Here is a 27,789-nt window from a genome sequence, read left to right as displayed (position 1 = left end):
TTCAGACACCATGTCAGTGTTTATGTGAAGATTGGATATTTGCCCCAGCGTGCATCGCAAAGTGACATTGATTGACATTTATTGACATTGAACCACATTTGCCATTTGGTTGCCTATTTTACCCAGTTTGGACTGGTCCTTTTGGAGCCCTTATAAATCAGTTTTCACTTTTACTACCCTGAATAGTCAACTGTAAACTTGGCCACCTCATTGTTTATGCCTAACTCCACAGCATTTATGAATAAGTTAGCCAAGTGGAACTGTGGCTGTGGATATTTTGGTCAGTGTTTGCTTTGAAATTCAAGTCATTAAAAGCTGAGTAGCAAATTTGCCAGGTTGTGAAACTTGGCATACACTCTACAGTGTAGGTTTTCAATTCAGTACAGTTTGTTCACTAGCTCTTGAATACTTTGCCTGATGTGCTCCAGTGTACTTCTAGATGCCAGTATGATGAACTGTTTCTTAAACCAATCCGTTGCATGCTTATAGTAATTTATGCTGGCACATCACTTAGAGTGCTAGGCTGGGAGCCAAAAAGCTTATTCCTGACATCCTGACAAGAACTGATTTCCTCAAACTTTCATACCACCAAAATCTGGACCCAGAATAACTCCATTCTGTGGCTGATTTTCTGTTACTTACATTATATTTACTTGGAATCATGCTTTTCATTTTTCTACTGTATTGCTGCTTGTTGTTATATCCATTATGATCCTAATACTTATGGAATTCAACCACTTCATTACTGGGGAGGACTTGCAATAGGGTAGTATGGGGTGAAAGATGATGGAAATTGGTCTCATTCATACATTTGGGATATTTATAATCACTTTATAGATAATTTGATGTCCTATTTTCCCATATGTTTTGTTATTCTCAATAAAAGCATATTATAAAAGCTATTAAAATAATAATAATAATAATAATAATAATAATAATAATAATTATTATTATTATTATTATTATTATTATTATTATTATTATTATTATTATTATTATTGTTAACAGTATTTATATACCGCTTTTCAACTAAAGTTCACAAAGCGGCTTACAGAGAAAAATCAAATAACTAATGGTTATTAGTTATTCATAATCAAATAACTAATAATCAAACTAACTAATAATCAAATAACTAATAATCAAATAACTAATAACATATAATAACTAATCAAATTACTAATTATATGTATTTAGTAAAAACACAGCATCCAAGTAGGGATCCATATGACAAATGCCTGATTAGTTGTAGGAGAGTGTTTCACTTGTACAATCTTTATCAAGTTGTGTAGCATATGGAGTCAATTTGGGACTATGAGGTGTATGTCTGCTTCCTCATCTGTAAAGGAGGGATGATGCCACTGCTTTATTGAGCGTTGTAAATGTAGTTATATTGTTGTAACTGCACCAGTGAGATACAGTAGTGTAAACTATAGAGCAACCTACCTGTTCGTAAGGATTTATCCAGTGGTGAGAGAGAAGCTATGTACAATGAACCGTTGTTTTAACAGATCTCAGTTCAGTGGTTTTCAGTAATAACAGACTATTTTCTATGACTACATAGATCCTTGAAACACTAATAATAATAATAATAATAATACAGGTATTTATATACCACCTTTCTTGGTCGTCAGATTTCTCCTCAGACTTTATTCAAGGCGGTTTAGGCAGGCTATTTAAATCCCCGTAGGGATTTTTACAATTGAAAGAAGGTTCTATCTTTCAAGAACCACAACATTTCAGATGTTTCTTTCTGATCTGGTTTCACATTCTGGCCTCCATCCTCCCACGCTCAGAGCAGATGGAATAACTCGGCTCAGCTTGTCAGCTGCTTCAAGGTTGCACGGTGCCGGTGGCCTCGAACTGGCAACCTGCGGATGTTATCTTCAGGCAAACGGAGGTTCTACCCTCTAGGCCAGACCTCCTGCCCACTAACTTACAGAGTTTCGTTGGAAGCATAACAAGGGAGTCTAATGAATGTCAAATCGCTTACTAGAATAAATTGACTCTGCCAAGTCAGATAAATCGACCTCTGCCAAGGTCTCTGTGGTCCATCCCTTGGAGGAGTAAGTCAACCGCACCATGCCTGCTACATCTCTTAGTGCTAGACCATCTGGGGGGGAAGGCTGGATACCACCATGGACATCACACTCTGCAAAGTAGTTCAGTGTTGGAAGGTGCTAGGAACAGACTCACCTACCTTCCAGGACTCTTGACACTGATGCTGCTTTCCCCCCTCAAGCAGGGCACTCTTGGAATGGATATGCTTCTCCATTCTGGAAGCTACTCCAGTAATGGAGAGTTCTTCAGGAAGTGTGTACTCTCCAGTCCTAGAACAGCCTCGAGAATGGAGAGATGTCTCCATTCCTAGAGTGGCAGGGAGAGCTGTAGCACCAGCGTGAGGGAGTCATTGAATGTAGCTGAGCCTGCCCTCAGTCCCCTCCAGACAGAGAACTCAGTTAGCACTGCTGTTCCTGTCTCCATGAGGGCACTCTAGTAATGGAGATATTCCTCTTTTCCTCTAGCGCAGGGCTGTCCAAAGTTTTTGGCAGGAGGGCCACATCGTCTCTCAGACACTGTGTCAGGGGCCGGGGAAAAAAATATTTAATTCACATTTAAAATTTGAATAAATTTATATAAGTTTACATAAATGAATATATTAAAGATGAACTTATATGAATGAATGAAGGTCTTGCAATAGCTCAAGGCCTATAAAAGGCCTTGCACAAAGCAAGGCTGGCCTTTCCTTTGCTGCCACTACTGCATCATAGACATGAAACAGCAAGCAGTGGAGGGAACCCTCATCCCACAGCTCACACAAGAGGTCAAACAGTCGCCCTCATGCTGAGAGCAGTTGCGTCGGGCCAGTGTGGGCTCCAACAAATCTTTGGAGGGCCAGAGGCTCATTGGAGACTGGGGGTTCCCTGAGGGCCACATTGAGAGTGCTCGAGGGCTTCAAGTGGCCCCAGGGCCAGGGTTTGGGCATCCCTGCTCTAGCGGAACAGAGTGGCAGTGCTGAGGGAGTGTCTGAAGATAGCGGTTTAATGGACTAATGGGTAGAAGACAATTCCAGAATTAATGGACATCCTTTTCTCTCCTTTATAGCCTTATCCTATGCAGGATTGGGCTGCCAGCAAGAGCACTTTGCAACAGTGGAACAGAGTTCCGCTGTCACAGAATGGCTCCTGACAGCGTACAGAGTGTTTCGTCAGCAGCCATTTTGGGAGTGCTCCTGCAAGACATGTTGCTGGACCCTGCTGCAACCTCTAGAGCAGGTAAGGCAGTAGAGGGGGCACAGAGGAGTGAAACTAGGCAGGGAGGGGGGAGAAATGGGGCAGGGAGGCTGTGGGAGAGGTTGGATCTGGCAGCAATGGCACATGCTGGCTCCTATCTCCTCTGTCAGCAGCCTCCCCACCCCTTTCTGTCCTTGGATTTGTGCCAGCTAAAGAGCTGGTGCAGGTCTGAGGAGACTCATTGCAGAGTGGAAGGCTTATGGGAGGGGTAAGGGGATTTAAATCTTCTTTCCCCTCTGAAGTGTCCTGATCCTCACCCGCTGGGCATAGTAGACTCCTTTCTGGTGTGGCTGTACCAGTAGGATGGGGTGGAAGGATAGGATTTGGCTCTTAGGGCCCAATCCTATTTGACCCTAGTTCCGATGCTGGGCTCCAGTGCCTCCTGGGAGGGGGGGTCATTGGCACCAGGTCTCAGTGCCATGTGGACAGCATGCTCCTTCAGTATTGGCTGGTGGTAAGACTTCTTGGGGCCAGGGGAGGCGGGGAGTAGGCAGAATGGGGTGGAGGGGGTTGTGCACCGGAGGGGGTGGAGATGGTGGCAGCCTCTGTCACTCAATCTTAACCTCCCTCCCAACTTGGGCAGCCCTGATGCAGGCCTCCTTGGGTCTGTGCCCGCTCAAAGCAAATGCTTCCTTACCCCAAGGAGACTTCCGACAGTAGCCTGGGGTCTATAGTGGTAGCTATTTTGGCACTGCTGGAGCCCTGATTGCTATCAGGCGTAGGTTTGGGCTGTTAGTCTGTTATATCAAGATTCACTGGAGATAGGAGCAGTGTAAGACTGGAGATTTGTGTCAATTTTGAACAAACTCTAGCAGAGAAATTCATTTAAATGAAAGCAAAGCATAAACACAGTAAAGGTCAACTTGCTGATAATGCCAAGATTTCATAGCAGACCTCTCCAAGCCAAGAAACAAACTGCTTGAACATTCTTAAATGTAAATGAGGGTCACTGTATACATTTATGACTGCTACCGGCAATCTACTTCAACCCATGTGGCAGATGGTTACTATTTGGGGAACTATGTGTGTATACTTAATTCAGATGATTTCTTCACCACAGTAGTGTGAACCTTTAGGGTGTTGTTTTTTAATGTGTGCAGTGGCACAGTGGAAGTGACCTGATTGACCTGGTGAGCTACTGCATCTGAATGGTTTATTCCAAGAGAACACATGGAGTGTTTTTTAAATTTGGTGGCTTTAAATTTAAAAACAGACCCTCAAACTTGGAAGGCACATACTGCTTGTTCTTGCCTGGAGAGTGGGGGTAGTAGCCAGGTAAATATATGGAGAAAGGAAAAAGCTGACTGAGTGATTTTAAGACCCTCCACATGAATGGCTGTGAAGAGAGTGAAAGTGGTAGGTTAATCTATACACCAGATTTAGAAGGGAGAGAAGCTGCAGTTAAGGAAAATGTACCTCCTTAAGGGCCCAATTCTATCCAACTTTCCAGCACTGATACAACTTCATTGCAGTTCCAAGGTAAGGGAATAAATGTTCCTTTACCTTGAGGAGGTCTCCATGACTGCCCCCCCCCCACTGCAGGATGCAGTGCACTCCCTTTTGGACCAACTGCATCAGCACTGGAAAGTAGGATAGGATTGGGCCCTGAAAGTATTTGTACCACAGTTTGTACCAGGCCTGCACCTTACTTTAAGAATGATGGCTTTCAGTAAACAAACGTTCACTGTTTCTTTTTGCAGAAACTATAGGTCTAGCAACATAATGAGTGAGAAGAATTTCTTCCATGTCTCTCCCGGCTGTCTTGCAAGGGGGAACATTGTGTGAATGTTTTTTTCCTTTACAGCCTTTGTGCTAAGCTACACAATTGCAGGAATACCTGTAATGGACTGTCTGCTCTGTATGCACAACCTAAAAGGCTTTTGGTTTGCATTAAGAGAGGTAGGAGATTGGGATGCATATTGCAGGCAGAGAACTATGACCAGCTGGGCAAGTCTGGTGGGCAGGATGGCTGCCTGAGAAGAGAGAATGCTGCTGAAAACCCAGTTGCAAGTCAGCATCAGGCCCAGATGCACGGAAGAGGCAGCGAAATGCAGGTCTTTGGTATGCTCCCAAAGACACCTGGTAGGCTGCTGTGAGATGCAGTAAACTGGACTAGATGGGCCCTGGGCTTGATCCAGCAAGGCTCTTCTTATGAGCTCTGTCTGGACCTTACCAATTAGAAGCATTAAAACCAGGCACAGCTTCACATTTGCTGCAGTTCCTACTAATGAAAGGAAATCTCTCTGAAGGTGCCCCAGCTTTCCAGGTCAGTGCAAAGTGCATCCTTCTGCCAAAATCGGCATGCCACTAATGACTGATAATCAGTGACATTTCCCTTCTGATGGTACCATGAGGGTGTGGAGGAGGGGATAGTTGCCCCTTCTTTTGGGTCACTGAATTATTAGTTGATTTTTTTTACTCATCTCCTGCATTTTGTTGAAAGAATGGCAAGCAAAAATTACGTTCTGACTTGGTTGGCTGATTGCGCTGACTTGCTGCAGAAGCATAAGGGTTTGTACATTTGTGATGTTGCTAGTTCCAGTCAGTCTGCTCTGTGCGCAATCACCTTCTGCTGCAACCATTCAGAATCAACATTCCCTGAGCTTAATCTGGGAGAGAAGATGTTGCACCTGAATAAAATTTGATGTGTACACTTCCACTGTTGTCTCACCACTAAATTATGTATATCTGCGCTCACCTACTGAAATTGGCAATGGCCTTTCAGAACCAGATTCACTGGTAATTAACTAAAACTATGTGAGTAACTATGAAGTAATAATAACTGTGAATCTGAAAACTGTTTATGGGAACATGCTCCCCGGGACAGATACAAGCGACTATTGTATCTGAAAATAGTGGTGTGGAAAGACTTTGTACCAATGTCCTTGTGTTGCATTTGCTGCAATTTTTCATCCTTAAAAAAAATCTTTAACACTTTCTATGTTAACTGTATATATATCTTTCTAAAGTGGTATATGTATATTTGGGTGGCATCTCAACTAACACTTATGCCCTTCATGTGATTAGTGGCCTATGTTTGAATCTTGAGTGTCTGCTTTGGTTTTCTTTGTCTGTGTACACATATGCCAAGTATGTGCACAGAAAACTCTGAACTGTACAAAACCTGGTAAGACTAATGAACTGAGCAAACTTAAAAAGGAGGGAAGGAGGAGAAATAGAACTTCTCTGCAAAGTTACCTTAAATAAATAAAAAAAGAGTAAGGTGGGGTGGGAAGTATACAAATAAGGCATCTAATGGGGTGGTGAATAAGTGCAAGCATAAAAGATGTGAATAAGTGGAGAGGGTAGGAATAGCTAAGCATAGCAGACACAAACCTTTTGTCCTACATTGTGAACTTCAGACAAGGAAATGTTTGCAGCAGCAGCACAGTGATATAAAAAAATCACTCTTATTGTGAATGTAAATGCTCCTGGGGAAGGATAGATAGATCTGTGCTGAACAGAAATGTTCTTAAGTCCCTTGGAAAATATAGGAATTTATCCCTAGTCATATCATGATAATTTTTGTCACTTGAGATATGGGTAGTGAGCTGTAAGGTGGAGTGTAAATTTAGTAAGCTAATGTAAATTGGATAAATTAGCTGATAATTATGGCTTAGTAATTTGGTGACTGTTTTCCGCCTGTAATGTATAGTTTCTATATCTGCACATGCCTTGTATGAAATATTCAGATGTACTAAGAACGAAATGTCAAATGGTTAATCAAACAACATTTTAGCCCATAGTTGTTCTTGGATATTTTAATGCTCTGAAAGCAGTGGCAGGTCTGTGCCTGTGCCTGTCTTCTGCCACTTTGAAAACAGAAAATGTATTTTGATTTTGGCTTGAAAAAAGCTTCCTTGCAGCCTTAGCAAGGCTTTTTAAATAATCTGAACACATCCTTTGTTACAGAGCTTGAGAGCCACCACTTTTAGAAACATACCTTTATGTGCCATGTTGAAAGTCAGGGTATGTGTGTTTTGGTTACTTTGCCTTCTGTCTTTCTGTATCATAGTGATTTTGTAGGTGTTTTGAAAGTATATGCCAAGAGAATTGTCTGATGGTTCTTAATATGGTGATTCCGTGTTCATTTTGACACATACAAGAGAGAGCTTCATATTGGAATCACTGTCTCCTGTGATTCCACTTCACTATGAAGGCCTATTCCCTTGGTGTTTTTAAATAGTTCTTTTCTTTGTGCTATCAGGAGTTAAGAAATAAAGTACTTGACTTTACTGATGCATCTGTAGAATATGGGTTCATGTGACATTTCCTCTTCAAAACTAGAGACAGCACAAGAATGAGAGTGTTTGAGAAAGCATTGTGATGTGATGGGTGTGTGCCCACTCTAGTTCTTGTTTCAAACAATGCCTTGAAAATAAGATTGTGTATGAGTCATGGCTAAGCATATACAGTACTTCATTGTGGTGAAAATCTCTGATTTCCTCTCCCCTGCTTTTTCACCAATTTTTTTCACCTACTTTGGACTTTTCTAGCAGCACCCTAGAGACTGCAGTGATATTTCAGCATCTTGAAATATTGCTGAGTCATCTCGATGCAGTAGCCTTTATCTTTTTATAATGTTGATCTCCTTCTTCAACAACTGAATGGTAAACTAAGGATTACTGCAGTCTTTGAGCCAATTCATTGGCCCATGTAGCCCATCTGATTCCCAAAAGCAGGAAATCCAGGAACCCAGGTGACACCAGTCCTCAGGATCTAATCCCAAAGGACTGCAGTTTTCAAACTCTCAGGGAGTTTGAGGACCACAGTAAGTCCTTGCTGGCATGCAGAGGGAGGCAACAGGGCAGGAGGAAGGCAGAGATCCCCAGGATCACATTGCTAAGGGGGGCTGCAGGGACTGGGATGCACTCACCAGTCCCTGCAGCAGCCTGTTGGGGATGCGGGGAGCCCTGCACGAGCACCTACAGGGCTCCACAGCCTTCTAAAAGTGAAAGCGGAGCAATCGTGCTCCACTTCTGGTTTTGCAGAAGTGGAGCATGATTGTTCCACTTCCACTTTTTGAGTGTTGGGGAGCCTGGCAGACACTCACGCAGGGCTCCCTGCACCCCCAGGACACTGCTGTAGGGACTGGTGAGTTCATCCTTAGCAATGTAATCCTGGGGATCATGTCACGACCTTCCCCCTGCCCCCGCCCCTTAAGGGGGCATAGGCTAGGGCCTTTAGGCTGGGGTGTCGCGACGCCACAGTATGAATAGCTCTGCCAAAGGAGAAACCTCAAAACACCTACAGCAGGGGTGCTCAATAGGTGGATCGCGATCTACCGGTAGATCGCAAAGCAAAATGAGTAGATCGCGGAGTGCCGACCCCCCCCCTTCAGGTGCCTCTGGGAGGAAACGCCGGGAGTAAGGCCCATTGTACTCAATGGGGCTTACTCCCAGGTAAGTGTGGCTAGGATTGCAGCCTCACAGCCTAATCCTAGGCATGTCTACTCAGGAGTAAGTCCTGTTATACTCAGTGGGGCTCAAGGTACACCAACATACACTGTACACATAAATGTTATATGTTATGATGGCGTGAACATTGTAAAAAAAACTGGTAGATCTCCGGGCCTTGCTGGGTTTCAAAGTAGCTCTCGAGCCAAAAAAGTGTGAGCACCCCTGACCTACAGTGTGTAAAAAGTAGGGTCTCGTGCTCCCCTGTGTACATTTTACCAGGTCTGATGTTGGAAGCACCTAATACTTCACAGAGGGCATATCCATGCACGTTGCTGGTGTGTGTCAGGATCAGGACCATGGGGAGCATGAATAAATAGGTTAGGACAAGTACTTGGAGAAGAGGTGTCAGGTTTTTGTTTTACTTCCTGCTTGTCTTTTCCATCCTTACCATCCTTTGCTGCCCCCTCACCTTTCTTTCTCCTTTTGCTAGTTGATCAGTGCCTTGTTTTAATACCTTACACCAGTGGTTCCCAAACTGTGGGTTAGGACTGAGGGTGGAAACTGAGAGAGCTGTGAATTTGTCAGCTGAACTTTGTGGTTAGGAGAACTAGGAGGTGAGAGCTTATGTGTTCTGTCTATGACACACAACAGTTCAGGTGATGAGGAGAACTACAGTTCTCTCTTTGCATTTTGCTTAAGACCTGCCACCCAGAAAGCTGATTACTGGGAGGCTGTTACTGAATTACTTTAAGTCCTTCAACCCAAGAAGCCTCTGGACCAAACTTGACCTTCCCCGAATGCTGAAAAGGTAAAGGAGGTTGTGGGCTGTAGAGTTTGTGGTTAAGACTTAACAGAATTTGTGGATAAGTGCAGATATGGGATAAGTGGGTTGGTCTGCTTTGAACAGGACCTCATGATATAGTTGGGTCAGAGACCATTTTAGACCATGCTTTGTGGCTGTGGTCTCTTGATTCAGCATGCTGAATTTGGCCAATAAATGCCCGGTTACTTGTCCAGATCTGTGTGTTTATTTTTCCACACCAGGGAAGACCTAGACTGCCCAACAGGGTGAGTGGTCAGTAATCACTATTGGTCAGTGGTCGCTATTTGATCAACAAAGAGATGCAACTTTTCTTCACCTAGGGGTGGTGTATGCTGTGTTCACTGCTGGATTCTATAAAATAGGAGTAGTTTGGCAATCTGAGACAGGTTCTTGGAAATTAGTCCATTATTAAAAACACATTTTAGTTCTTCATCAGCCTCACCTTTTATCTTTGTTGCAGCTTTATTTTTGTCAAGTGCCTTATTGACCTCTGTAACCATGATCTCCACCTTGAAAGGGTTGTAATGCAACAGTGCAGCTGGGGCTGGAAAGCAGAGTGTGAACTTTTAGTTGAAAAGCGGTATATAAATACTGTTAATAATGAGAGGAAGGCATGGCTGATTACAGGGCTTTATTGGCGGTCAGGAAAAAAAGAAGCAGGGCCAATCACCCTGACTGAAAACAGAGCAGTCTTCTCATCCCTCACAGGTTCCTTCACTTCCCTCAGCCCTCTCACTTAGCCTGTATCTGTCCTTCATCCCTCATGTGTGATGAGGGATGAAAATTCAGTGCAGGTCATGCAGTGCCTAACTTACTTCCCTCTGCAGTCCTCTGCAGGGCTTTCCTATTGTTGAGTCTAACCAGCAGGGGGATGTGTGTCATAGTCGCCTGATGTCCTGGGTGGGGCAGCTTGGCTTATCCCTCATTCCTTGGGAGTCTTGGTCCCTGAATAGGTCCCCTGGATGCCTCCCTTGCTTTGTGTGGGGTGGGGTCTGGCCTTTTGTTCCCTTCTGCCAACTGGACACTCACTGCCCCACTCCTGGGCCTTCCACTCTTCAGCCCCATCATCAGAACAGGGGCAGTAAATCTCTCATCATACCAGTTTTCATGCCCTGCACCATGCCCCTTTCTTGCTCCCACATTCTGTCACTCTCTCCTCCATTCCACTAGACTGCCCCTTGTCCATGTCTCCACAGCTTCTCTTACTGTGTGCACCTTCCTTTCTGGGTGGTTCTGTTTCCTTCCTGCTCCACTGCTTTCTCTGTCTCCTCCTTTGTCTCATTCTCTGTCCTCACTTCCTGTGTCTCTGCTACCTTTGGTCTTTCTGACCCCTGTGTCTCTCCCCCACCCCACCCTACCCCATCCCTGTCCTCCTTTGATCAGCAGAAACCAACCTGGCCCCTCATTAGCACAGCACTGGCAGCGGGCTGCTCTGCTACTGTCTGCCTTGCCTCCAAGGCTGGTGTTCACGGTGATGTCACCACTGAGAGCCACAGCAGCCAACTCTCCCCCCACCACCGTTTTGTTGGGCTCCGCCTCATGTGCCTGGCATACCAACCAGAGCTTACAAGCTCAATTGCAAGATATGTAAATGCTGTGAAGGAATGACAGCTCTGATTGTGTGAGCAGGGTCATCTTGCTGTCTTCACTCTTGGCTGAATTTAAGATGAGAGGTGGAGGGAGGAACTGAGCTAGAACAGAGGCCTGCAGGAGATCAAGCCAAGGCTGGAGGAGCAGCTGCTTGTCCATCTCCGCCTTCCGGTTAAGTCCAGCTGAAAATAATGTGAATTTGACTTTGCCTGCAGTGTACTTTTAGCTAATCAGAACCATGGCTTGCTTACAGGACTCATGGAAATGCCTAACAGCCTGCTAATTAAATACTTGCTCCAGCCATTGATTTTGTTTTCCCAAGAGCTGCCTTGTGCCATCTGTCCAAGGGGACAATCTGAGGTCCTGTCCCTTAATTATTCATGCAGGTTTGTTTGGAAGCAGCTGGCATTCTGGCTGCAGCTGGAGAGGTGTCTTCCAGGGCTGGCTTTGGGGCCTCCCCTGACTTGCCATGAGGGGTGTTTGGGAGGAATCCTACCTCCCTATTCTCCAGTGTTTTTGTTACCAAGCCTTTGGCTTGGCGTTTTAATGTAGCTCCTTCATTATTTTTCCTTCTACTTAGATTGCACACTGCTGGAATTTTGGACTCCAGTTTACACTGTTTCAAGAGTGTGGGAAATAAACTGGAGAGGTGTGTGTGTGTTTGTGTGTGTGTGTGGCTATTTTTGTATCTTTCCAATGGCTGTTCCTCAGGAGTACTGGTTGCTATAGTAATAATAACTACTGTCTTGCATTGCTTAGCAAAGTGAAATCCCCATTTGAATGTTTGGGATCTTAACATTAGGGCAGTTGAGAGAAGTCAATATTCACTTTAAATATAGCTCTGATCTCCCGCGCCCGCCCCCATCAACAAGTCTTTAGTTTTCCAGAATGAAGTCTAATTGCCAAGCCTGAAAGTGCAAGTAAGCCAAAATGAGGCAGAGTCAAAAGTATTTGTTTGGGAGGCTTTTCAACCAAAAGTAGTTCATAAAGTGGTTTATGTAACAAAATAAATGATTCTCTGTCCCTAAAGAACTCACAGTCAAAAAAGAGATGTAGAAGAGATACCATCAACAGTCCCTAGAAAGGGCACTGTGCTGGGGTGAAAAGGATCTCCCACTGCTAATATAGGAGGACCACTTTAAAAAGTACCTCTTTGCCCAGTTAGCTGGTCAGAGATCAGGTATATGTTCTTCTTTGAACAAATTGCCTTCTCAGCCTATTCTACATATTTGTCAGCCTGGAGCAGAGTAATCTGCATGGTTTCCCTTTCTTGGGTATAGTTTTGACAAAATGGGAAATTCTGTACCTTGTATAGCAAACTTCCAACTCAAGGTGACTTTCAAAGGGCCCGGGTTTATATACAAGCCAGTCAACTGTGACTTTGTTCCTGGCTACTTCTAAAATTATCTGTTATTACCAGAGCTCATGCCCAAAGGCATTCACCATGAATGGAGGTGTGAACATTTTAAAAATATTTGAAGATGTGCAGAATACACATGATGAAATACCATAGTGCTCTGAGTAACATATATCTAGCTAAGTCAGAGGTGTGTTTTTTGCCCAAATTAGTCATAGGTGAAGGATGCTGTCTTTCTCCTGCCTGCCTTTCATGCTGAGAGGGTGATAGAAGGCTACCACTATTTACTCAACACTACAGAAGCCCTTTTTGCAGCAGAAATAAAGACTTGGCATTTTCTTTTCCCTGCAGGTGATGTTGTGGATATCTATCAGCGAGAGTTCTTAGCGCTAAGAGACCGCTTGCATGCTGCAGAACAGGAGAGCCTCAAGCGGTCCAAGGAGCTGAACCTAGTCCTAGATGAAATAAAGCGAGCCATCTCTGAGAAGCAGGCCCTGCGGGATATAAACCGGACGTGGAGCAGCTTATCTGGTAAATCAGGCTTTCTTGAGGGTGAGCTTCTGATCTATTGAAGTTGAGGAGAATCGTGCAAGTCCATCTAGTGTCTTGGATTGGACAGGTAGTGTGTCCCCCAGGCAGACTTACCATAAGGAATAGGTCACTGGGTGTAGTGCTGAGCATATAAAGGTTTCTGAAAATATTCTTTGTAGAGATGGAATGTGGCTTCATTAAGCATTTCCATCTAGACGTTGTACACTAGCTATGTATGTGATGTGAATACGGTGAGAAAATGTTTCGAATCCATTGAAAATATATAGTAATCTGAATTTGCCAGCTGCTGGTATGTAGGCTGTGAAACCCCTGTAAAGGGAAAAGGAAAAAGAAAAAAAACTCATTCCCTAAGTGCTTTCTTAGTTTCCTGCAACTAAATTACCCGCCTGCTTCTGCCCATAGCTCTTGACCTTTGTGAATCCCAGGCACAACTGCTTGCCTTTTGTATAGTGCAAACCTCTCCATGTATGCTCAAAAGTTAACTTTATTGAGTTCAGTGGGGTCTGCTCCCAGGTAAGTGTGTATAGAATTGCAGCTTTAGTCCCTCAGGTATCAGTCCTCTCCTCACCAGATGCAGTGATGCTTTCTGAAGACATTTTTGCCTGCTGCTTCCCTCTGCAATGCCAGTAGCTACCTGCTTCCCACAAGCACTCTTGAAAATGTGACTTCCTCCAACACTTAAAAAGCCCTTTCCTGCCCTTGCAGGCTGTGCTGGGAGGAAAGGCTACATGCAGAGTAATGGCCTCAGCCGCTTCAGTGCCCCCTGGTGGTAATTGAATAAGAGCCTCTTAGAGGCTGCATCTGAAAAATATTGAGGTTTTTGTGATTTGCAAAGGCTTATAACTGCAAATAGGTGGGGTGTAGAATCCTGTTTTGAAATGAAATTTGAGATACTCCTGTTTTTAAGTAAATGATAAAACTCTGTTATAATGAACAACTGGATTTTCCACACCAAATGCATGCTGACTTACTTTGCATTTGAAATTTTGATCACGGCTGGGCATATTCAGCATCTCAAAATGGAATAAGCCCAGTACATAATTGTTAGGGAGACTTCGATCCCCAACATAAGTGCTAAAATACTGTGTGCAAATTCTGATCTCCTTACCAAGAATTTGGTTTAACTTTTATTTTTCTGGCCTCAAACACTTGGGGTGAGGGAGGCGAGGGGTGAGGGGTGAGACAGACATGCTTATCTGTCTTGAGCTTTAAGTAATTCCTGCTCAACTTAATGGGATTAGTGGGTGAAAGTGAAGAAGATTGGACTGATTAACCTAAGTTAAAGTGATCATCTAAGCTGGCCAGATGGTGCTATGAAGTGGGTATGTCTCCAAAGCTTTGCAGTCTCTCTCCATTACAAACTTGTAAGTGACGTCACTCTCCTTTTTTCAGATGAAACGAAATTAAAATTGTGGAATATCACAAATAAGAATGTGCTGCATCTTCCCACCATTTTTCATCATTTGCCTCATTTGCTATCAAAAGAAAACAGTCTTCAGCCAGCTGTGCACATAGGACAGGGGCGCACTGGAGGTGAGTGGGTGCTGCTCTTGAGTGGGTGCTGTCCTTGTTTGGCCAACATTTACTTATCTCCTAATCCTAACTGAGATGCCAGGACAGGCAAGGATACTGTTTAGATTCAAAATTGTAAGTAGCCATGATGGTCCATTGGAAACAAAAAACTGAAAAGCCACAGCAGGGATATAGGACCCACTAAAATGTCACAGAGTTCTCAAAAGCTTGCTCATTGTTATGAGATATTTTAGTTGGGTCTAAGAACATTGCTGTACTGTAATATCACTCGAGTTGCTTGGTTGCATTGGCAGTGTGGGATCAATAAAACAAATATTATTTACAGCTCAGAGGCTACTTCCTGCTTTGGCCATTATTGTGTGGTAGGCTAATTATGTAACAGTTTCTCATATGTTCGGGGCAGTTCTTTTTTCATACCAGTACAAACTTTTCTTTTCAGACACTTGCACTGGTATGAAAACCATGACCCTTACTAAGTCACTTAATAACAATTGCCATCATGGAGCAATTTTAAAAACATCTTTCAGTTAAAATGCATAAACTGGTCTTAAGGCAAAAATGTTCTGTAATAGTCAGATGTACATCCAACTGCTGTTTATGCTTTTATCAGCTTTAGAAAACAGCTTGCTATTACAACCTGACAGCATGTCTGCACAGCCACTGTCCACTGCTTATCTTTTAGTTTGTTTGCACTAAACAGGAAATTCTGAAAGAAGTTCTGGGAAACAGTCTGGCACAAGGTTTGCTCTGACAGAGTTGCTGTATGTGCCTATGTGTACTACATAGTCTGAGATCATTTTGATATTCCCTTGGATATGGTTCAGATGATTTAGGAAGATCTGTACAGTCTGAGCATGGATATAATGAGTAGCAAAAATGTCCCCATACATGCTAACTCAGGGGTGCAGTGTATGTGCTAGATTACCGTAGATACTCATCTATAGGGTGAGAAATTTTTGCCAGTAAATCAAGCTTAGATCATCACCTCACCTTCTCCCCCTCAGGGATCAGGGCTTTTCTTCAAGGCTTTTCAAGCAGCTTCTGCCAGCAAATCTGCAAAAGCAAGCCAGAGATAATTAGGGGGCTGTCAATCTCCAAGGCAACTCCTCCTGGGCAAAGCTTCAGCCAAAGTTAACCTTTTATTCTCCTGCTAAATGCTTTCTTTTAAATCAAGCAAGCCTGGTTCCATTTTGCAAATGCTGCTGCAGCCTCTGCAAATACTTTGCAGGGCTGTTGTTTTTTTTTAAACACCAGGATATAATCTTCATTTCCATTTGAAACAAAGTCCCCAGACTGCAGTTCAGTGCACCATTATGTAAGGATAACACCCATGGATAACAATGGGTCTACTTCTAAGTAAATAGGGTTGCAACTATGTGCTGCTGCACTTGCTCACAGAAATTCCTTGTTGGTTGTCTCTCTGCTGTGAATTGAATTGCACATTCCCAGTTATGTGTTATAAATTGTATATTATATGTAGAGCCTCTGGCTTAACACACCAGGCACCTTAAAGAAGGATTTGATTAATGGTTCTCCTGCAGTGGTTCCCAACCTTTTTTCACTTGTATACCGCTTGGCAGCCCATTCCATAAATTGTACCCTCATATTAGCAAAATGTAATTAATATGATTAATATAAGCCCTCATCTCTTCTATATGAAAACCCATACTTCATGTATTTATCACAGAATTTTCTCTTTTTATCTGTCTGAAGAACTGAAGACTATACCTTTGCACTGTTTTGTACCAGAAGTGTCCTGAGAAATTCTTGGTGGTTGATCACTTTCCATATTATGTTTCAGCTTATTTACTGTGCTGGTTTTCAATCACTGATTCATACATTAATTGATCACCAAAAAGTAGCTATTGGTGGGGCTTTCACAGCCAACTACCTACCTGCCTTCCTACCTTGCTGGCAAGAAGGGAGGTACCTCTCCCTTCTGGAACACTACCTGCCTTTTCTGCCATTATTCATTTCTTTTTCAAGTATCCCTAAAGGTCCTGTCGAGTGCCCCTGGGGGTACATGTACCCCAGGTTGGGAACCACTGTTCTACTGGTATGTTGTTTACAGTGCACTTACTCTGATAGTGTTTACAAAAAGTTTGTGAAGAACATAATTTAAAAAGTTAAATAAAAATGTATCTTATGATCTTTTACTATATTTTTAATAAATTAGAGACTGTACAATTACTGGTACAGTAATTGTACCTAATCTTAGGTAACAATTACTTGTAGGCTATTTTTCAGGATCTGGCCTTGGGATCAGACAAAAGTATAGTCAGACATGCCCCCCCTAAATTTTAAACCCCTCCCCCCGATTTACCCTAGGATCACATAACATTCCATGATTTTTGCTCAGAACCTGCCCTCAACTTATCTGTGAGGAGATCGCCTTGCGTGCGCGTGCCTGTGGTATTTAAAAGAAGACTATCTGGCTATACAGCATTCCTTTTGAGTATCGGCTTAATTCTTTTAGCTTGAATAAACTTAATCCTTCTGAAGATTGAAATATTTCCGTTTATGTCTGAATTTTTGATTCCTTTAAGTTTTAACCCAATAAAATAGATTCTTCTTCAGTGAAAAACATGAAGATTCTAGTCTGTGGAACGCCTTGCCACAGGATTGGTGATGGCATCTGACCTAGGTGCCTTTAAAAGGGGATTGGACAGATTTCTGGAAGAAGTCCATCACAGGTTACAAGCAGTGATGGGTATGTGCAACTTTCTGCTTTTAGATATAAGCTACCACAGAAGACCAACTGGAAGGGAGTCACAACAGGATTCAAGTATCTTGTTGTCTTGTGTGCTCCCAGAGGCATCTGATGGGCCACTGTGAGATACAGGAAACTGGATTAGATGGGCCTTTGGGCCTGATCCAGGAGGGGTCGTCTTATGTTCTTACTCCAGCAACACTGTGATAGTCAGCTATGGACATCAGCACCCTACACAAACCTGTGGTTAATCTGGAACTGTTCTCCTAAGCATAGGCAGAACTTTGCTGAAAGGAAATAACAATGAAACTGGGTTCCTAAAGTTAAAAACATACTTTAAAAATGCTCTGTTTTATTTCTGTGCAGTATCAGTAGTGATGGGGATCCCCAGTGTCAAGCGGGAGGTGCATTCCTACCTTACAGACACCCTAAACTCTCTGATCTCAGAGCTCAACCAGCAGGAGAAGGAAGACACTGTCATTGTTGTCCTGATTGCTGAGGTAAAAATCATTCTTTCACCTCTGAATCCGGCTCTGATAGCTCTGCATCCCTTCATTGTCTGCCTGACAGGAACTTGGTGCAGGTCCAGCAGGCTGCCTGTAGTCATAAAACAGCAGGATGTGTCTCCACCTGGCTATGGGCCAATCCCTCCTTTGGCACAGGGAGATAAGTCTAACCTCAAGCTGCTGTCCGACAAGGATCATCGGGTACATGCTGCCAATGGGGCCCAGCGGGCTGTTTCCAACGTGAAACAACGCTTGAATGCATTCAGCTGTGGAGAGTCAATACGTTAGCAGAAGGCTGCCTGGCTGTTGCCAAGAGGGCACTTACGTATGTCTCTTTAATTTGAATTGCACTCAGCTTGTTGACCTTTGCTCATACAGAATGTTAGGCAGCTGTTGCCTGGATTCTGCTAAAAAGAACCATACTTGAAATGGCTTCTGCGATGTTCTCTCAGGATTCTGTGCACTTCTTCCCACTTCCTACTAGGCATCCCAGGAAAAGGCTCAACTAAAACTGCCTAGGCATATTTGCTACATGAACCCACTATAGCTGCTTTTTTCTTTTTCTTTTTTAACCTTGGAGTTTAATTTTTAATGTTTTTTTCCAATGGGAATCAAATTGTTTAGAAAAAGTGACATGTCATGTGGTTTGTTTGACATTTTAATGTTCTTGTATAGCTTTTTATTTTTCTCTGTGGTATTCCCATTGGGTTTATTTATCTCAGGCCTGAAATAAATTTGTCTTTCTGGAAATCTTTTAAGCAAAGGAGTCTTCAGTAAGATATTATTGCTGAAAGAATTCCAGCCCTTAATTCCAGCCCTTAATTCCAGCCTTATTTGATTCCTGTTTGAAGCACTGTTTTTTCTAGCCACCTTGGGTGCCCTTCGGGGAGAAAAGCGGAATATAAATTGAATAAATAAATAAATTTCCCAATTGGGATTTTTCTGGTTTGCATTTCTTCCTCCTTGCAATTAATAGTGTAGGCACCTTTGGGAGCTAATGGCACCTACTCATAAAGCAGCCAGAGACTGTTGCTTAGGAAGACAGAATACTCGGCTTCTGCTTCATGCGTTAATTTCTGTTTACAGAAATTTATCTCTGTGCTGTGAAGTGTATCTCTCTTTGTGTTTAATAATATGGACTGGCTGCTTGCTGCAGTAAAGACATTTTCACTTACTACTAGTGAAATGTCTTTTTCCAATGGGAATCAAATTGTTTAGAAAAAGTGACATGTCACGTGGTTTGTTTGACATTTTAATGTTCTTATAGTTTTCAACCAATGTTTGTGGGCCTTGTGAGAATTTTAAAGGAACAGTCAGCTTGAGGTCCCTGTTATAAGTCCCCCACCCCATTATATGTTTCCCTGCATTTAAGTCCCCCACTTTTTGAGGACTTGGACATCAACATTCCTTGCACTTACATTACCTGCACTTACATTGCATTTCTTTACTTCAGAGCTTTTAAAGGAACAACCCTGGATTTTGCTGAGCCCGCAGGCTCGTTTCCAAGTTTCCAAATTTTTAAAAGGACAGCACTGAATATTGCTATCTGGTCTTTTCTCTTTCCAACCTCTGAGCTTTAAAGGACATTTTTAGTTACAGGATTACTGTACTGTATTGTTCTTTTTAGCATTTCCTGTGTTTAGGCATTGCGTGTTGTCATTAATTGGCATACCAACCAGTGTATCTTTCACTGCAATCCTAGATATGTCTACTCGTAAGTAGGTCCCACTGAAATCAATATAAGTTACTTGAATGTGTATAGGATTGTAGCATTTGTATCTTACCATCCCTGAATTTGCTACACAGATAATATTTTAGCAGCTAATTCCCAATAATCCCTGTTTACAGCCCCTTATTTCTTATAGGGAAAATTCCGCTTTATTAGTTATTTCACTGTAAGTCCAAGTTTTCCAGTCCCTAACCCTGACTTATAAAGGGGACCCCCTCTGTCTTAAAATAAATAATACGGGAAAAGGTTTCCAGGAAGCCAAGATGTTTTTTTCCTTGAATTTACATGTGTGTCTTTTTAAAAAGCTACCACCCTGCTCCTCCCTTATGAGAGGAAGAGCAGCAAAAGTTTAGTTTCTAAAAAGTCAATGGAAATGGAGAAGAATAGGCTAAGCTACAGTGATCTTTGGTCTTGAAGGGTAAAATAACTTGGGTACTTCTCTAGCATATAGAAGATGTCGTCATCCAGAGAAGGTTAGGAAATGCCAAATTATGAGAAAGTTACTGCAGCAGAAGGATTATATCTGCCCTACAGAACTTTGTGGTTGCATTCAGATGTAACAGCCAACATTGGTTTGTTATTATGAACCCAAGCTAATATGAGCCTCAGTTGCTGTCCTGACATTTCTCCTTTCGCATGCAAGAGAACGAGCTTGAAAGCTTCCTTTTACAGACAGTATGGGAAATTGGTTTATCACAAACTATGGAAGGAAATGTTTAATCTCCTCCCCTTGAGAAGAAACCCAAAGTTCATGCTGCCTTGTGTTCCTACAAAGCAAACAAACAAAAAAACAATTTGTTATATCAAACCTTAATTTATAGATTTACTTCTAGAACATAAGGCATTTCCTCATTCTACTTTCTGGGGTTAGAAATTATCCTTGTTTGATTTTTTTAATGAAACTTAATTCATTAACTAACTTATTATTTTAGATAAGATCCTTACCTTTCCTTCTTCATGTTGTTTGACTGCCAGACCTGGTCTTTTCGATTTCTTCTCATGTATCCCAAGACTGTGGAGAATGTTAACCTACATGGTTTCGGATTCTGCTTTTGCTGGTCCTGTTCATTGTGAAGCAGTGGATTCATTAGTGTTCTGTTCTCTTCATCTGCAGTGTGTACTGCCCCTTTTGACCTTCCATGAGCCTTGCCTTTTGTGCTTTATTCTACCTGCTTCGTATTGTATGTTTCTTTACTTTTGCTGAACGCCAGACCATATAATTGCCTATTTTGTAGTTCAGCAGTCTTTCAGATATATTCACCAAAGTCACTTGCCCATGTGTATTGTCCTGCCTACCCAGTCATATTTACAGTAGTCATTTCTTGCCTAAAAGAAAAAAAGCCAACTATTGTAAAGCTTTCTTACCTGTTTACCTGTAAGCCTTTTTAAACTTGCTCCTAACAACCAACAAGTGGGTTATTAGGAGCAGAAATGTTCACTCACACTGGAGCAAAGCATTTTTTAGAATGTGGAACAACAATGAGTTATGTGGGATTCTTCTGCATGGTTTGGTAGAACTAGAGTGGCCTGAAAGAGGGCCGCTAGAAGCTCTTTGCAAGAGAGGTGGGAATTGTCTCAGTTAGTTTTTCTCAAAGTGTGCTTCTAGTAGCCCTGGGGCTTCCTGAGACACCACGCAGGGGCTCCATAAGGACACTGTAAGTGGCCACCATTTGCTCAGTTCTGTGCCACTTTGTGCCACCACTCTGGTGCTCACTGAGAGTCCACGTATGCACCAGCAGGGCTCCCTGAGGCTTGGTTTAGGAGTGTAAAGGGCTCTGGAGGATGAAAAATTTGAAGACCACTGGTCTAGGCTGTTGGCAGAGCATTGTTGGTGAGGTTGAGTTTTGAGATATAGAATTTATGCTTTGATGCTTTCTTAAGCCTTTGTGTGTTTATTTCCTTACAAAATCTTATTTTCCTTTTGCAGACAGATCCACAGTATACCACAGGAGTGGCAGAAAATATCAAAAACCTGTAAGTAATGGTCTTTAAGCAAAGATTAATACCACAGTTCAATTGTTGGGAGATATTCTTTTTATTTTTTTTTACCTTAATATTAAAAAGAACAAAAATGTTGTTAACATTACACATTGTCTTTGCAACTTTTTCACTAAAGCATGTGCATCTAATTTGCACACCAGTTAATCTGAATTTCTTCATTGCCTGTTGAAACCAGTTCTTAGTTTGCATCAGCTGTGGAGCCAACCAATCATGGCATCCATTTATTTTTCTCCTCTTTCTTGTGGTTGTCAGGAGACTGGTTATTTAGAACAGCAGTATCTGTTATGTGCCCTGTGGTTTGTATTTATGCTTCTCACGGGCTACGCGGCCCATGGACTATGCGCTACTGCTGACTTAGATTTACAGTAGTCCCCAAAACACTATTCTTGTTATCTGCGTCCTACAGCCTGCTTACAACACAAGGGGAATGGAAATCAGACATCGTTAACCTCAGTCCAGAATAAGGCTCAGTATAGTCTTTGGGGTTCACGTCAATTCTGATGACATCAGTATCCTCTCCCTGTTGCTTTTTGCTACATTTGGCCATATTTTCTCTCTTCACCCCACCTTAGGTTAGCATCCTTGATTTTTTCCAGAGTTTCATGTTGACTTAACAGTTTCTGTCTGCTAAGACAAGACATTTCTGTCTTGGTGCGCTCTGTACTTTTTGCAATGTCAGGGTTTTCTCATCAATCAGTTGCTCTAGGCTTTTTGAAAGAATTAGAATAGGAAACTCTTGTGGATTGTGTTTAATTATATTAGCAAGCTTGTAAGAGGTCATGGTCTCTTAGGAACACTGAAGACTCGAGATTTAGAAGATAATGGTAATGGAAGAGGCCCTGGCTTCATTACTGTTCCTACATTCTGCATGTTGTCTATTAACAGCAGAAGCTAAGATCAAGACTTGGGGGGAGGGGTTAATGTGACCTACTAGCTCAAGTTCTGTTTACTCCCCCTTCGCCTGCTGCAGGTGATGAGAGATGGCTCCTGTAAGTAATAGCCTGTATAGTAATAGCCTGTATAGTACGTAGTAATAAATAAAGGAGGAACCACTGTGTCTTCTTCAGGAATGGGGGGGAAGCCCAAAGTTGTTGGGTGTGTGTTCTTTTTTGTTTTGTTTTTGTACCATGAGAAGTTTGGCACATCCCCATGACTCTCTTTGGCTCTTGGCATGAGTACACAGCTATCGAAAGATGCAGGGACTTATTTTATAGTTGGACCCTGAAGAGATTGACAAACCATTGTCTAAGAAAGTAGCCTTCCATTGAGGGCCTCAAACTTTTCCTTTAATCGGCTTAGTATTTTCATTCCTCCATCCCACTGTAAAATCACTTGCTCTCTCTCCCTTATGTTGAGGCAGAAATGTGTAGGAAGGGGAAGCAACAAGGAGAGGAATTACAGTATTTAGCTGAGATGGCTTAGAGAAAAAAGCAATTGCTCCTCCTGTTATCAAGAGAACAGCACTGACAATAAGAAGGCACAGTTCAGATACTGCAAAAGAAGATTAAGCTAAAGGAATACAAGATTGTCCAGAGGAGATAGTTTTTTGTTTGTTTGTTTAAAAGAGACTGAAAAGTAAACAGGCAGTATACATTTTTGTTCCAGAATCCTGTTCCTATTATTTTATAACCACTGAGACCAAGGATAAGACTTACTCTGGAACAAACAGTGAAACTGTCCGTACAGCACTATTGTCAAAATATGTATTGTTAAAGCACTAGGGAAGGGTTAAAAAAGCAGATCATCTGTGGAACTTGAAAATTCATTGGTATATTTACATAACTGTGAAAGACATTTAAACTTGAGGTTTCTGCATCAGTGATAGCTCTTTCACTTCTCTTTTAATTATGTCTTGGATAAAAATATTTAGATAAGTATAACATGACACAAAACCCAAGTAAGGCCAAGTGCAGTGATATCATCTTGATAAGTGAATTTGGCTTAATAAAACTTTGCATATTCAGATAACACAGAAAAACTAATCAACTTAATTTTTTGTCCAATAGCTTCAAACCTGCTTTGGTTATTTAGTTCTGTGAAACTGAAGGAGTTTATTAGCGGAATTAAATTGTTCATTCCACTCATTAGCTACTTGACAAGTTCAATGTATGCAAGCCCAAACAGCCTTGCTGAAAGGGGCAACTGCACACAATTGAACTGTTGTTTTTCCTGCCCACCCAATTGACTATCTGAGATGACTCATGGAATTTTTCCTACCCTTTTAACTCTACCAGTATACCAATGGAATCACGCTCAGAGGGAATCCTCCATAACTCTTTCTCCTAGTTGATGTTTTGCCTTTTGAAGGCAAAACATATGTATTGAACATATGTATATACATACAAAGCTGCTCTCTTCTGAGTTAGATGATTGGTCCATTTTGCTAAGTTCTATCTACGCACAGGCAATGATTCTCAAGGGTTTCATACGGGGTTTTCAAACCCCTACCTGGAGATGTTAAGAATTGAATCTGAGACCTTCTGCATGCAAGGTATATGCTCTGTCACTGAGCTTATGGGGCTCTCCTGGTTCTCCAAGATTAAGATGCCACCTAAGGGAGGTTTGAGCTGTTCATTGACTCCTTTCTTCAAAAGGTATTTTGTGTGTAGTTTGATTGGATGTGGAACTGTACTGTCAACTCACCCGGCCAGGATGGTACAGATGCTTCAGTCATCTTTTTATGGGTGACCATGCTGACCTAGAAGTGGTGTGGCTTTTTGTCTTGGTTGTTTTGGGAAGGCTAGAACAGTTCTTTTTGTTCTTACCCATGACATATGAATTCTATTAAGGCCCAAATCCTAACTAACTTTCCAGCACTGATGTAGCTGTGCCAATGGGACATGTACAGTTGGGTGACAGTTCTCCTCAAGAGGAGGGAATGTTTGTTCCATTATCTAGGAGCTGCATTGCCTTTACCTTTGGTGCTGGAGAGTTGGTCAGGATTGTGCCCTAAAATACCATCCAATCCAACATCATGCCCTTACTTGTCTTTTGCTCAGGTAGGCTTGCGCCCTAAGTGGCATCCTAACTTGACATTAGGCTAGTGCAATTCCCTAGAGGGTCGCAAATGTGCCATAAAGCATGTTTTTGCCTCCTCAGGAGGAAGCTGTGCCAGCGCACAGAGGTGCACTGGAGTACGGAGGCTGCATCCAGCCTCCACGGCAGCTTCCCCCAGGTAAGTTATGTCGGCCAAGTTCAGCCAACGCAGGGGTCTGGGTAGTGCGGGCAGGAGGTGGGAGGGAGGTGTTCTAGGGTAGCAGGAGGGTGGGCAGAGGGCGACCCTGAGGGAGGGTGGGCAGGGAGCGAGAAGTGGGCTGGGATCCAGCTGTTATGCCGAATCCCAATCCCTGTTCCCAAGCAGTGCAGAGTAGCATCAAGCCGCTTTGCTCTCCTAGAACCTGTGCCACCTCCTGAGGTGGCATAGCGGGGAGACCCATAGGGGCTGTGGTTTTCCCTTACCTCTGACTGAGCCACTTTGGCGCCCTATCTCACACTGGATCCAGCGCAAGCCTCCTGGCCTGCCTGTTCCAGAGCAAGACAGAATCGCGCAGTTAGTGACTGAACTATGGGTTATGCTGGAATAGTATCAACTAGAAGAAGGAGCTAAGCTTAGATTCAGCTCTTTGCAATTCTCAGGGCATTCACTGAGAGCATTTTAAAGACCATTCTTAAGCAACTTTCCAAAGTTTTGTGTAAGAAGGAGGTGTGAGTGCTACTGAAAAAATCCAGCTTCCAGTTGCTGTGACACATTTTAAGAAATGCAGGGGGAGGATTTTCAAAATGGCAACAAACCCCTGCTGATGTTCTTTGTTTAAAATAGGACCTGAAAGTGAAGTCACTCCTGTGGAGACTTTGTCCAGAGCTTTTAATGTTGCCTGGCCCTGGGGTATGCAGTGATTTTAAGACTATTAATGACCCATGTTAGACTGCATTCTCCAAATGAGTACCTCTGTCTTTTCTTTCAGATTCCCCAGTGAAATAAATTCTGGTCTTCTAGAAGTCATTTCTCCTTCTCCCCACTTTTACCCAGATTTCTCTCGTCTACGAGAATCTTTTGGTGACCCCAAGGAAAGAGTCAGGTAATACCTGATGTCTTTGAATTTGGTGTTCTACATCTACACTATTAAGGAATGTTTTCCATGTCTGGCTTTATAGCAGACCTTTAAGCTTGTTTATAAGGAAACGAAATGCAAGTGAAGGAAGGAAATACTCTTGTCTGATTCATTGTGTAGGGAATCAAACTCTATTCTTATTCCTGCTATTACTCCAGTGGAATGTGACTTTTAAACCACCTGGAATTCAAGCTGGCATGACAGCCATGCACAGCATAGCATGCGCAGTAGATTCAGTATGTGCTTGGTTCTGAGGGTTGGGTGTTACTCCCAATGAAGCTTGCCCATTGACTGTCAGCAATGCAGCATCTTCTTGCACATCATTTCAGTCTTTCTCTGTTTTATAGGTGGAGGACTAAACAGAATCTAGATTATTGCTTTTTAATGATGTATGCACAATCCAAAGGCATTTATTACATTCAGGTAAGTTTAACATTGTCGAAAGGCTACACTTAATACTACTACCATTGCTCAAAGCAAAGAATGTTGTGTGTCTGGGTCTTTAGATAAAATTCAAGAAGTGGGGCATGTTATGTTGAATAGACAGCATTGCTAAAACTGTGGGTCAGGACCCATTAGGTGGGTCACAAGCCAGTTTCACAGGGGTTGTTAGCACCTAATTCAGCCACAGGGTACAGAGATGCTGAGCAGAGCAGGCTCCTGATGGGAGAGAGGTGTGGTGCCTTGCTCTGAATAGGTGGGATGGGAAGGGCTGTGTGGTTGGAGAAGAATCCAACTCTGTGTTCTGCTTTTACTTTCAAGCTGGAATGTTTGAATTCTGAGCTATGCAAAGTTACTGCACAAGCGTGCTGTGTTTGACTGTTTGCAACTTAGGTTTGAAGCCTGTAAATTGATTATGTCATTTCCAGCAATGACATCACTTCCAGGTTAATAACATCAATTCCGGTGGGTCTCGACAGATCATCATTCTAAAAAGTGGGTTCTGGTGCTAAAATGGAATAGGAAAAATAAGTGTTTGAACACTGCTATTGTTAGTTCTAATATTGTGTATTATTATATACACAGCAGGGATCAAATGTGTACACCTGGGCCTAGGCAGAAATGGGTTAAGTTAGTTTGGCTCTTATGGGCATCATTTTAGGAAAGCTATCTCTTACAGACTAGTTGTGGTATTTCTCTTGACAGTCCTACTTCAGTTGACCTTGTGAAATCCCTTAGGATTTAAATAAGGAGAGGATTGTTTTTAACATTCTGGAAATGGTTGTGTGTTAGCTGGAACTGGTAGCATAAGATATTTTGCTTAAAACCAAGCATGTCAGTTTTGATAACAGGCAAGAGCAAGCTAACTCTGGAATTGTCATACTGTGTACCGTGATTTAAGAGATCAGGCTGAATTTCTTATGGTTGCCTACTAAGAATTGCTAGAAAAAGAAGTTCCCTATTAAATTATGTGACTTGGTCTTCTCTTACACCATATTGCAGCAGTTCTCAGCCTCAGAGGGAGTTTGAGGACTGCAGTATTGTGGGGGAGCGGGGAAGGCAGTGGGGGTGGGGGGAAGGCAGCGACGCAATCCCCAGGATCATGTCTTATGTTCTTACGTCGCTAACAGGTGCAGGGACTTGCATGCAATTACTGGTCCTTGCTGCAGCCTCCCGGGAGTGTGGGAAGCCCCGCGCAACCCTCCACAGGGCTCCACAACCTTCAGAAAGTGAAAGCAGAGCGATTACACTCCACCTCCGGTTAGCAATCACAAACTGAAAGTGGAGTGCAGTTGCTCTGCTTTCACTTTCAAAGACATGGGGAGCCCTGTGGAGGGTCACGCAGGGCTCCCCACACCCCCGGGAGGCTACAGCGGGGACTGGTAAGTGCATGCCAGTCCCTGCACCCCCATTAGTGACGTAATCCTGGGGATTGCGTCGCTCCCTGCCCCTTAAGAGCACAGAGTCCAGGGCCCACAGGCTGGGACATCTCAGCGTTCCAGTCTGTGAAGCCCTGCCATATTGGTATGTTTTGCAGTGAACCTCTCATAACTGACTGAGCTTTTAGTCAACACCTTATTTTGCTTAACAATATTAAAAAGTTCTGAATGTGTTGGCTTTTGTCTTCCATAATGAAATGGAATTGCCCTTTGCCAGATGTTTCTTCCCTGTCTTCACCCTTTGGATGTGTTCTAGGATATAGTTTTTCTTCAACAGTGGGCATGGTTCTGTCATAAGCACTGATAT

General features: G+C 42.8%; 1 protein-coding gene across 2 annotated transcripts in view; it reads left to right on the top strand.

The window, feature by feature from the left end:
• MGAT4B (alpha-1,3-mannosyl-glycoprotein 4-beta-N-acetylglucosaminyltransferase B) overlaps positions 1-27,789 on the top strand; it is a 124,409-nt gene that overhangs the window by 60,680 nt on the left and 35,940 nt on the right. The window contains exons 2-7 of one of the 2 annotated variants that reach the window (XM_066614244.1): positions 12,811-13,011; positions 14,404-14,544; positions 17,621-17,754; positions 21,417-21,463; positions 25,456-25,569; positions 25,950-26,025. In XM_066614244.1, the coding sequence (XP_066470341.1) occupies positions 12,811-13,011; positions 14,404-14,544; positions 17,621-17,754; positions 21,417-21,463; positions 25,456-25,569; positions 25,950-26,025 (713 nt within the window). The remainder of the gene's footprint in view (positions 1-12,810; positions 13,012-14,403; positions 14,545-17,620; positions 17,755-21,416; positions 21,464-25,455; positions 25,570-25,949; positions 26,026-27,789) is intronic. The other variant, XM_066614245.1, reaches the window with a different exon arrangement.

Source organism: Tiliqua scincoides, chromosome 2 (assembly GCF_035046505.1).
Source record: "Tiliqua scincoides isolate rTilSci1 chromosome 2, rTilSci1.hap2, whole genome shotgun sequence".
In the NCBI taxonomy this organism is placed as follows: domain Eukaryota; kingdom Metazoa; phylum Chordata; class Lepidosauria; order Squamata; family Scincidae; genus Tiliqua; species Tiliqua scincoides.
Note: the sequence above shows the minus strand (reverse complement) of the source record. Positions and strands in the feature narration are given on the sequence as shown.